The 12,317-nt window shown below is 35.4% G+C and overlaps 1 protein-coding gene across 5 annotated transcripts in view; it reads right to left on the bottom strand.

The window, feature by feature from the left end:
- Positions 1 to 12,317, bottom strand: part of FCHSD2 (FCH and double SH3 domains 2) — a 301,322-nt gene that overhangs the window by 148,097 nt on the left and 140,908 nt on the right. For all 5 annotated transcript variants that reach the window (XM_058687857.1, XM_058687860.1, XM_058687856.1 and 2 more), the window contains exon 4: positions 1,979 to 2,055. In XM_058687857.1, coding sequence (XP_058543840.1) covers positions 1,979 to 2,055 — 77 coding nt within the window. The remainder of the gene's footprint in view (positions 1 to 1,978; positions 2,056 to 12,317) is intronic.

The following is a 12,317-nucleotide window of genomic DNA, read 5'->3' as shown; positions in this document are numbered from 1 at the left end:
CAGTTTCCAGTCCTTCAAGATGCCTGTGTATCCTCCAGGTCTACACCTCCTCTCACCCAGCAACCCATATACTTCACACCAGCCATGCTGGACGGCACAGTTACCTAACACCCATATTTTCTCATGCCTTAGGGTGCTACTTCTGCTTAGAATTCCTTTTGCCCAACCCTGGCAAACTCCTGTAAGTTCTTTGAGACTCAGATCTAGAGGCCTAGGTTTTCCTCTTCAGTCCCAATGCACTCTCCACTCCTCACCCAATACCACAACTATTTACAGTAGCTATCTCCTGTAAGCTCCACAAGGACAGGCACCACACCTCACAGTCTCTCTGATCCTAAAGTGTAATTTAACAGCTACCCTATAGCAGATACTTTACATCTATCTCATGAATAAATAAATCAATGACTGTTTAAATAGCTGTGTGATCTTAAGCAAGGCATATAACCCAAGACTTAGTTCCCTAACACATAAAAGGAAGATAACTATATGTAACTCACAGGGTTGTTTTGATAAGCATGAGAGATAAGCTGAAGTTCCTAGCACAGTATCTGGTATTTAGCAAATATTTAGTAAAAGTTGGCTTAACCTACTTTTTTTTTTTTTTTTTTTGGCTTAACATACTTTTAAAAATAAGGTTGTACAAGCTAGCCAGGGAACAGAGCCTTTTTATCCTTACTTCTTTGGTAACCTGAATCCTGAATTTCAAACAAACTTAGCATATAGCCTACCTACATATAAGCTGGAGTCCTTCTTTATCACCAGCAAGCAATCTCTTCCTTGGTCAGGCTTTCTTCATGTTCACAATACTGAACTATATTAACGTTGTATCTCTCATTCAAGGTTTTTGCTCTACTTGTCTCTTTTGCCTAGAATTTCACATCCTCTCTCTTCCCCTCTTAGCTGAATTTTAAAGATACTGGGAAGTCCACAAGAAAATCTCTATTTTTGTTTATTTCCTTGGTTTGCTTTATTATTCTACATTGCAATTATATAAATCTATTACTTACAGCTATAATGCCACCTTCCAAGTTATAAGTCAGTCCTGCAATTGTGAAGAACTATTACATTTCTTGTTTATCTTTCCGTTTTCTAGTCCTGTTAACAATATCTGATGTCCGTTTTCACTGACAATCCAGCAACATGATTTCATATTCAGACTCTAAGCCATACACTTGAATACGGAGTTCTTAATTATCCTGGGTTCTCTGCTATCATTTCATGGGCATTAGTTTTAACTGCAAGGTCTAAAATCTTGACTCTGACTTCTGGTTCCCTTAATAAATACTAAGGACAGTCTTGAGCATAAAAGCCAACAATCACTTCCAAATTAATTTCAAAAAAAGAAAAGAAAAGACATCAAATCCTAAACAAAATTACAAAATATTACAATAACTTTAAACATATCTGTAGGTCACTGAGGATACAATTTATATTCTATTGTCATCTACCTTCTTTAAAATTTGTATGTGGGATACTGACTGGCCAATTTCTGTATACCCTGTTCTGTGTGTGTGTGTGTGTGTGTGTGCACGCGTGTGTGTGTGTAAAACCTAGAAACTTTCCCCTAGGCTCACAAAATTTCATTGTTCCAAATTTAGAATTTCGGAATTAAAGAATCAATAAACATGGCAGAACACTATAATCTTCTTTCATTATTATTGTAATAACGTGTTTCATTTGTAGGTCATTCAGGAAACAATTTGTGTTCCACTGTCATCTACCTTCTTTAAAATTCCATACATGCATTTTAATCAAACAAAACACAATCTTGGTTTAACACATAAGAAAACTATTTTATACAGATTATTTGCATATGTTGTGGAACATTAACATTTTCTGATAATTTTGAAATTATGTCTAAAAACGTGGCAAAGAAAAGCAATTTTTTAAAACTACTGAAGTCTACATTATCTATATGACATGGCTCTGAGCGAACTTATTTTTAGAGAAAATAGGCAAGATCTACTTATTAAGTTACCTGTAATCATTCCGATCATCAGTTTTTATTCCAGGCCAATCTCTCTTCAGATATTGACTAGCCAACTTCTGGATACCCTGTTAAAATACACACACATATATATGTATTATAAAATAAGTATTGTGCCATTAAAAAAACTCTTTTCCTTAAAATATGTTACTTGGCAAATTTCATCTTTCCAAATGTAAATTTAACTCAGAAGAACCAATGATAAATGGCAGAACACTATAACTTGTTTCATTATTGTCACAGTCTTCTCCTGTGCATTTTTAGGAAAGGGTAACTATAAGGATGAAAAAACTGAAACTTAGTTGATATGCTTTCCACTTCAACAAATTACTTGACCAGCTAAAAACAAACCACCTCTGGAATATCACAGGTTGCACATCTGCCCACCTCTGCAGAACTCTGATTACACAGCTTGACATCTCAATTTCCCACCATTCCTCTGCGGTGGCATCGCCCTGCATTTCTAAACCCAAACTCTCCCAGATCATGAAAGGCACCATTACTTTCAGTTGGGAACAGACAGATACGCATTCACTTGTAAAAGAAATGAACAAAGCTTGGTGTTATTCCATATTAGTCATTTTGATTCAAGACAGATTTTAAGGTTTTTCTTTTTAAATAATACCATGGCACAAATTACTTCAAATATAGAAATTAGTTTTACAAAGAAATATACCCACATGTTGTTATCCATACAACATGAATGTGGATAAAACAGAATATTTATCTACAATAGATACAGTGGTATCAGGATTTGAACAGAGAAGACTATTTTATTTTTTTAATGTTTGTTTATTTTTGAGAGAGAGAGAGAAAAGAGCACAGAGTGGCTGGGGGGGAGGGGTGGTGGAACAGAAGATCCAAAGCATGCTCTGCACTGACAGCAGCGAGACTAATGTGGGGCTTGAACTCATGAACCATGAGATCATGACCTGAGACAAAGTCAGATGCTTAACTGACAGAGCCACCCAGGTGCCCCAGAGAACACTTTTACTGGCAAGGTTAAACTACTCACTCTGAACACAGAATATCTTACTTTTAGATGGAATCATATGTGGTCCCCTAATAGTGTTAATGTAATGGATTAGAAATCATAAACTTTAGGACACTCTTCTCTCCATGCAACTTCAAATAGAATAAATAAAATGCTGAAATGAAGAACAATCACATTAATTAACAGACTGCCTACATTAAGCAGAGGCTGCCCAAATAAAATCAATGCTGCACTGTATACATGGCACCTTTCTACTAAGGTCTACTGCCAAATCAATTTGGCTTGATTAAATCCATTGTTGAATGCTTCTATTTATCATTATTTCAATGAGCCCAAAGGGTAGCTGGAACTGTAAAGAAGTTCCTTGGAATCTCAAGTTCCTCCTGAAATTGGCAATAGTTTGGTTTCACTATTACAAGGTACTATGTATTCTGAGAACTCACATACAACGGCATAGCCACAATACTTCCATTTACATACCTTGTACTTGGGGATCTCAATCATTAAATGTTCCTTGAATATGTACAGTAATTTTTCACCTCTGCACCTTCTTCATACTCCTATTTCTACGAAATAACTTCCTATCACTCTTATTCCTACCTGCTGAACTCTCACCACCATGCCTTTAAGCTGATTTTTAAATTTCCTAACACAAAATATTCAAAATTATATATAGGAAAATACGAAAAATTTTACTGTCTAGGTATTTAATTTCATTTCATTAAAACTGAATAGTTTACGGGGCGCCTGGGTGGCTCAGTCGGTTGAGCGGCCGACTTCGGCTCAGGTCACAATCTCACGGTCTGTGAGTTCGAGCCCCACGTCGGGCTCTGTGCTGACAGCTCGGAGCCTGGAGCCTGTTTCCGATTCTGTGTCTCCCTCTCTCTGACCCTCCCCCATTCATGCTCTGTATCTCTCTGTCTCAAAAATAAATAAACGTTAAAAAAAATTAAAAAGAAAACTGAATAGTTTATCATTCTTTCTGCATTTATTAGCTGGAATTCTTTTTTTTTTTTAACGTTTTATTTTATTTTGTTAAGAGAGAGGGACAGAGCACGAGCAGGGGAGGGGCAGAGGGAGAGGGAGACATAGAATTGGAAGCAGGCTCCAGGCTCTGAGTTGTCAGCACAGAGCCCGACATGGGGCTTGAGCTCATCAGCTGCAAGATCATGACCTGAGCCGAAGTCAGACTCTCAACCAACTGAGCCACCCAGGCACCCCTAGCTGGAATTCTTTTTTAAAGAGCTACCCTTCTTGAACTATTTGGTTATCCTGAGGTACAGTTCTTAAAAGAAAGGCAAGATAAATATTTGATTTGTCCAGTTTTGCCTAAAGGTGAACAATGAATTTTTAAAGAAACATTATGAACTCATATATTTTGAATAATGGATGTATTTCAATTTATTGCAGTCACTATTCTTTTGATGCTCTAATTGTTACAACTGTAGTCAGTAAGGAGTTCCTCCCAGTTGGGTCCCACATCATGACCCCAACAGACTTTGATAGTTCCTTTGTTTTCTTTTACAGGTTCTATTCTAGATCTGCAGTAAGCTAGTTTTCTAAGGAATTCTGACTCCTTTCTGGGAGAAACCAGATTTAGAGACCACAATCGAGGCATTTCCTTATCCTTCAAGTCTTTGTGTCTTTAAGAGGCTTTTTCTAATCACTGTATACAAAGTAGCTTACCCTCCACCCAGTTACTCTCTCTCATACCGTATCACTTATTTATAATCCTCATTATGATACTGTCTGGTTTACATAAATTTTACTCTCTACCAACTATAAACTTCTTCAGGTAGGGATCTTGTCTTTTTTTTTTTTTTAATCACTATGTCTCCAGGCTATAGCAACAAGGCTAGCATTTAGTTGATGCCAATAACTTTCACTAATTGCATGAATAAATGCCACCTACATTATTCTATATCGAATGTACAAGAGCCAAACTCCTTTTGTGTTTTTGCCATTCGGACTTAGAAACGTCTGAATCAAAATTTCTCTGGTTCCTCAATTTTTCCTCAGCGGGGGGGGGGGGGGGGGGAGGGCATACCAGATTTCTAAGATTGTTACCAGGTGGTTTTAATATAATAAATAAATTCCTTTGTAAAATTACAGTTAATTTTTGACCATTTCCATTATTGGAAGAAAACATGTGAGGATATTCTAAGGCAACAAAAAAAAGTAACAAATTTGTTCCATACTTAGAAGGCAGTACACATTAATTTTTGTGAAGGTTCAAATAAATAAAAATCCCTGAATTAAAAGAACTCATAATATGTGCACAGGAATAAGAAATATGCAATATAAAATGGGAGGCAACACGTGGTCACTACCAAATTAAGTGGCAATATATAAGTTCCAAGGTAAAGAAAAGATTGTCTAATTTTTTTATTTTTATTTAAAAATTTTTTTCTTTTTTTTAGTGTTTAGTTTAGTTTTGTTTTAATTAGAGAGAACGCACATGTTAGAATGGGGGAGGGACAGAGAGAAAGAGAGAGAGAATCCCAAGCAGGCTTTACACTGTCATGCCACAAAACACAAGATCATGACCTGAGCCAAAACCAAGAGTTGGATGCTCAACTGACTGAGCCACCCAGGCACTCTTCATCTGATATTTTCTTAATGAATTACATCTAAATGACATGATAGTTGACTTATCCAGTTTATTGCAAAGTGGTTGCAGAACATTTCATACAGAACATGGGATGTCTGAGCCTCAGATTATGAGTAGGACTAAGGCAGAATGACAGCACTCAAAATTTATATAAAACAAATGAATATGACAAGCATTTCTACACATATATTTCTCTTAACTCTGTTTGGTAGAGTTATTTTTATTTTATTTGTTATTTTTATTTGGATTATTTATTTATTTATTTATATTTTTTATTTGTATTATTTTTTTAATATGAAATTTATTGTCAAATTGGTTTCCATACAACAACCAATGCTTATCCCAACAGGTGCCCTCCTCAATGCCCATCACAGAGAAATTGGACACCTAAAAGGATATATAATTTACTTACGATCACATAACTAGTTAGGTTTGAGTTAGAATCCCTACTTATCATTCTAAATCTTCACCAAAAAAAAAAACAAAACACAAATTGCTTTAGAGTTGATTTTATCTAATTCTTTAAAAATTTCTTTTTTTCTTTTTCAAATTTTTACCTAAATTCTAGTTAGTGAATATATAGAGAAAAAATTTCTGAAATTACTTTTTTTGTGTGCATTGTAAGTTACATTAGCAATTTCTAGAGCTCTGAACCACAAAGTTGAACTGTATTAAACTGAATGAGCCCTTCAGAGAGGAGATGAGGGATTCATGAAATAGATAAACAGTGAGATCTTTAGATGAAAGACTTTATTCAAGTTAGTTCACAGAGGCAGGAATCATGATTTCTGTGTGCTCCATGCAGCTGTTCAAGATCTAATCTGTATGGATGCTCAAGAAATACTCCATGGCCATTATAGGAAAGGTCTTAAATAACATTTGATGCCTGTGAAAGCATGCTATACTTAAATTAACTGGTTTCCCTTTTATATGTTATGCTTAAAGCTACACTGTATGAATGAAAGGTCTGTATATAGACAAAATAAAGTCTACTTTAATTAAGTGGCTAAGAAAAATAAATCTATGGCTGGCAATTTTCTAAAAAGTGTTTTGTTTTGTTTTTTTAAATCACTTCCCTAGGCCACAACGTTATTCTCTAAAACTGGTGCACTAAACACATATTATTTACTTCTATTTTCCTGAGCATCACTGATGGATAATGTTGATTTGATTTCCAATACTGTTTACTCTGTAGCACTGGTTTCCATAAAAATGTGCTATCAATATACTCCTTGGAACATCCAAAAACATCTCATTCCAAATTTTTAAAAGCTATCAGTGTCTGATGTAAGACTCGCTTTGTTTTACCTCTCAATAACACTTGCTATATTGCTCTAACAAGTGAGGCAACACAAAGAAAGCCACTGTTTAGTAGATACTGGGAAATGAACTGATGGCTTAACCTTTTGCCCATTTACCACAGCAAACTGAGCAAGAGTGTGCTCCATGGCACTCACACAGGTTATTCTGTACCCATTTCGGCCCCTTAACATACAGAGAAACTCATATTTAAATTTTACTAAGGGTTTGCCATCAAATGGCTCTTCAGAATTATAGGACACCATGTTGTATATATACTATACCTTTTTATTGTGAAATTCCCAAGATTATGTTAAAAATTAACAAGTCAACTGTATGAGTTGCATGGTTCTAAAACTGATATAAATAATAATTGTCTTTACTATTCTTTTTTAAAATTTTATTTATGGAGGGGGGAGAAGCAAAGATATGGAAGGAAAGAATCCCAAGCAGGCTCCTGCTGAAGCGGGGCTCAATCTCATGACAAGATCACGACCTAAGCTGATATCAAGAGGCTGATGCTTAACCAACTGAGCCACCCAGGTCCCCTTTACTGTTCTTTAAATTACTTTAATAGTAATGGAGAACTTCACCCCTGCCCTTAAGGAAAGTTTTGAAATATTTTTCACTGTTTTCTGTTTTCAACTGTAGTTAGGGTTAAAAAAAATTAATCAGTATAATCTCATGTTATATATTAACATTAAATACATATTTTAGCCTTTTCCTTTTATCAAAAATAAAGACTAATTTTATTTTAATTGATTACATAAGACAAGATCTAAAGACATTTTTAAATGACCTATCCTATATGATTTGAGAACCAAATAATTAAAAAATAGATGAAATTTAACATTCATTCATGAGTAAACACTGTCAAGATGAGAAGCAGAGGGATCTTTCCTTAACCTAATAAGGGTGTATATGACAAACCTATAGCTAAAATACTTCTAATGGAGAGCAAATGTTTTCCCCCTTAAGACTGGGAAGAAGGCAAGGATGCCCTCTCTCACCAGTCCTTTTCAACACTATACTCATAGTGCCACCTACTACAACAAGAAAAAGAAAAGGCACACAGATTGGAAAGGAAGAAATAAAACTATTTTTATTTACAGATGATGTGACTGTGTATGTAGAAAACTCTAAAGAACCTACAAAACAAAATAAAAGACCTCTGGAACCAATAATTGAGTTTATCAAGGCTGCAAGATACAAGGATGACAAAGAAAACTGGACTGTTTTCCTACATACTGTAATGAACAAAGTTTGAAATTAGAAAAAAATGTATGATAGCCTTGAGTAAAATATGAAGTACTTAAGTATAAATCTAACAAAATATGTGCAGGAACTTTATGCAGAAAATTCCAAAATACTGATGAAAGAAATCAAAGATCTAAATTAATGGACAGATATCCAATGTTAATGGATTGGAAGACTTCATACTAATAAGATGTCAACTGCTCCCAATATGATCTATACATGTGAAATCCAAATGAAAATTCCAGAAAGCTTTTTTGAGGATATGAACAGCTTAACTTTATTTATTATTTATTTATCTATTTTTATATTTTTAATTTACATCCAAGTTAGTTAGCATATAGCGCAACAATGATTTCAGGGGTAGATTCCTTAATGCCCCTTACACATTTAGCCCTTCCTCCCTCCCACAACCCTCCAGTAACCCTCTGTTCTCCAGGGTTTAAGAGCCTCCTATGTTTTGCACCCCTCCCTGTTTTTATATTATTTTTACTTTTCTTCCCTTGTGTTCATCTGTTCTGTGTCTTAAAGTTCTCATGAGTGAAGTCATATGATATTTGTCTTTCTCTAATTTTGCTTAGCATAATACCCTCCAGTTCCAACCACGCAGTTGCAAATGGCAAGATTTCACTCTTTTTGATTGCTGAGTAATACTCCATTGTATATATATATATACACACCACATCTTCTTTATCCATTCAGCCATCGATGGACATTTGGGCTCTTTCCGTACTTTGGCTATTGCTGCTAGTGCTGCTTATAAACATTGGGGTGCATGTGCCCCTTCGAAACAGCACTCCTGTATCCCTTGGATAAATACCTAGTAGTGCAATTGCTGGGTTATAGGGTAGTTCTATTTTTAATTTGTTGAGGAACCTCCATACTGTTTTCCAGAGTGGCTGCAGCAGTTTGCATTCCCACCAGCAATGCAAAAGAGATCCTTTGTCTCTGCATCCTTGCCAACATCTGTTGTTGCCTGAATTGTTGATGTTAGCCATTCTGACAGGTGTGAGGTGGTATCTCATTGTGGTTTAGATTTTCATTTCCCTGATGATGAGTGATGTTGAGCGTTTTTCATGCGTCGGTTGGCCATCTGGATGTCTTCTTTGGAGAAGTGTCTATTCATGTCTTTTGCCATTTCTTCACTGGATTATTTGTTTTTTGGGTGTTGAGTTTGAGAAGTTCTTTATAGATTTTGGATACTAACCCTTTATCTGATATGTCATTTGCAAATATCCTTTCCCATTCTATCAGTTGCCTTTTAGTTTTGCTGATTGTTTCCTTCGCTGTGCAGAAGCTTTTTATTTTGATGAAGTCCAAACAGTTCATTTTTGCTTTTGTTTCCTTTGACTCTGGAGAGGTGTTGAGTGAGAAGTTGCCACAGCCAAGATCAAAGAGGTCCTTGAGGATTTTGATGGCTTCCTGTCTTACATTTGGGTCTTCCATCCATCTTGAGTTTATTTTTGTGTGTGGTGTAAGACAGTGGTCCAGGTTAATTTTTCTGCATGTTGCTGTCCAGTTTTCCCAGCACCACTTGCTGAAGACACTGTCTTTTTTCCATTGGATATTCTTTCCTGCTTTGTCAAAAATCAGTTGGCCATATGTTTGTGGGTCCATTTCTGGGTTCTCTATTCTGTTCCACTGACCTGAGTGTCTTGATGATTATAGCTTTGTAATACAGCTTGAAGTCTGGGATTGTGGTGTCTCCAGCTTTGGTTTGCTTTTTCAAGATTTCTTTGGCTATTCAGGGTCTTTTCTGGTTCCATACAAATGTTAGGATAGTTTGTTCTTGCTCTGTGAAGAATGCTGGTGTTATTTTGATAGGTATTGCATTGAATATGTAGATTGCTTTGGGTAGTACTGACATTTTAACAATGTTTGTTCTACCTATTCCGGAGCATGGAATATTTTTCCTTTATTTGTGTGTCTTCTTCAATTTCTTTCATAAGCTTTCTATATAGTTTTCAGTGTACAGATTTTTCACCTCTTTGGTTAAATTTTTTCTACGTATTTTATGGGTTTAGGTGTAATTGTAAATGGGATCGAGTCCTTGATTTCTCTTTCTGTTGCTTTATTGTTGTATAGGAATGCAACCAATTTCTGTGCATTGATTTTATATCCTGCAACTTTGCTGAATTCATGAATCAGTTCTAGCAGTTTTTTTGGTAGAATCTTTTGGGTTTTCCATATAGAGTATCATGTCATCTGCAAAGAGTGCAAGTTTGACCTTCTCCTGGCCGATTTGGATGCCTTTTATTTCTTTGTGTCATCTGATTGCTGAGGCTAAGATTTCCAATACTATGTTGAGTAACAGTGGTGAGAGTGGACATCCTGTCTTGCTCCTGACCTTAAGGGGAAAGCTCTCCGTTTTTCCCCACTGAGGATGATACTAGCGTTGGGTCTTTCATACATGGCTTTTATGATCTTGAGGTATGATCCTTAACCCTACTTTCTTGAGGGTTTTTATCAGGAAGGGATGCTGTATTTTGCCAAATGCTTTCTCTGCATCTATTGAGAAGATCATGTGGTTCTTGTCCTTTCTTTTATTGATGTGATGAATCACACTGATTGTTTTGCAGATATTGAACCAGCCCTGCATCACAGGTATAAATCCCACTTGGTCGTGGTGAATATTTTTTTTTTAATGTATTGTTGGATCCAGTTGGCTAGTATCTTGTTGAGGATTTTTGCATCCATGTTCATCAGGGAAGTTGGTCTATAGTTTTCCTTTTTAGTGGGGTCTTTGTCTGGTTTTGGAATCAAGGTAATGCTGGCTTCATAGGAAGAGTCTGGAAGTTTTCCTTCTATTTCTATTTTTTGGAACAGCTTCAAGAGAATAGATGTTAACTCTTCTTTAAATGTTTGGTAGAACTCTTCTGGAAAGCCAACTGGTCCTGGACTCTTGTTTTTTAGGAGATTTTTGATTACTAATTTGATTTCTTTACTGGTTATGGGTCTGTTCAAATTTTCTATTTCTTCCTGTTTCAGTTTTGGTAGTGTATATGTTTCTAGGAATTTGTCCATTTCTTCCAGATTGCCCATTTTATCGGCATATAATTGCTCATAATATTCTCTTATTATTGTTTATATTTCTGCCATGTTGGTTGTGACCTTTCCTCTTTCATTCTTGATTTTATTTATTTGGGTCCTTTCCTTTTTCTATTTGATCAAACTGGCTAGGGGGTTATCAATTTTGTTAATTCGTGCAAAGAACCAGCTTCTGGTTTCATTGATCTATTCTACTGGGTTTTTTTTTGGTTTCGATAGCATTGATTTCTGCTCTAGTCTTTATTATTTCCTGTGTTCTGCTGGTTTGGGGTTTTATTTGCTGTTCTTTTTCCAGCTCTTTAAGGTATAGGGTTAGTTTTGTATCTGAGATGTTTCTTCCTTCTCTAAGAAGGCCTGGATTGCTATATACATTCCTCTTATGACCGCCTTTGCTGTATCTCAGAGGTTTTGGACTGTGGTGTTACCATTTTCATTGGCTTCCATGTCCTTTTTTTTTTTTTTTTTTGCATGAAACATATGTTTATTATTTTAACAGTTAAAGTATTTAAAGTTCATTAAGGTTGTTAAACAGTATAACCAAATTACTGTCAACAATAATCAGAAGTAGAAAAGTTTTATATATACATATAAATATATATAATGTTATATATATATAGTATATTATATATATTAACATTTTTCTTAGCTATTTTTTCTTCTAAATTTCTTTTTATTTTATTTTTTAAAATTTATATCCAAATTAGTTAGCATATAGTGAAACAATGATTTCAGGAGTAGATTCCTTAATGCCCCTTACCCATTTAGCCCTTCCCCCCTCCCACAACCCCTCCAGTAACCCTCAGTTTGTTCTCCATATTTATGAGTCTCTTCTGTTTTGTCCCCTTCCCTGTTTTTATATTATTTTTGTTTCCCTTCCCTTATGTTCATCTGTTTTGTCTCTTAAAGTCCTCATGAGTGAAGTCATATGATTTTTGTCTTTCTCTGACTAATTTCACTTAGCATAATACCCTCCAGTTCCATCCACGTAGTTGCAAATGGCAAGATTTCATTCTTTTTGACTGCCGAGTAATACTCCATTGTATATATATATACCACATTTTCTCTATCCATTCATCCATTGATGGACATTTGGGCTCTTTCCATACTTTGACTATTGTTGATAG

The sequence above is a fragment of the Neofelis nebulosa genome, chromosome 10, assembly GCF_028018385.1.
Source record: "Neofelis nebulosa isolate mNeoNeb1 chromosome 10, mNeoNeb1.pri, whole genome shotgun sequence".
NCBI classification, from domain to species: domain Eukaryota; kingdom Metazoa; phylum Chordata; class Mammalia; order Carnivora; family Felidae; genus Neofelis; species Neofelis nebulosa.
The sequence above is the reverse complement of the archived record's forward strand: the minus strand, read 5'-3'. Positions and strand labels throughout refer to the sequence as shown.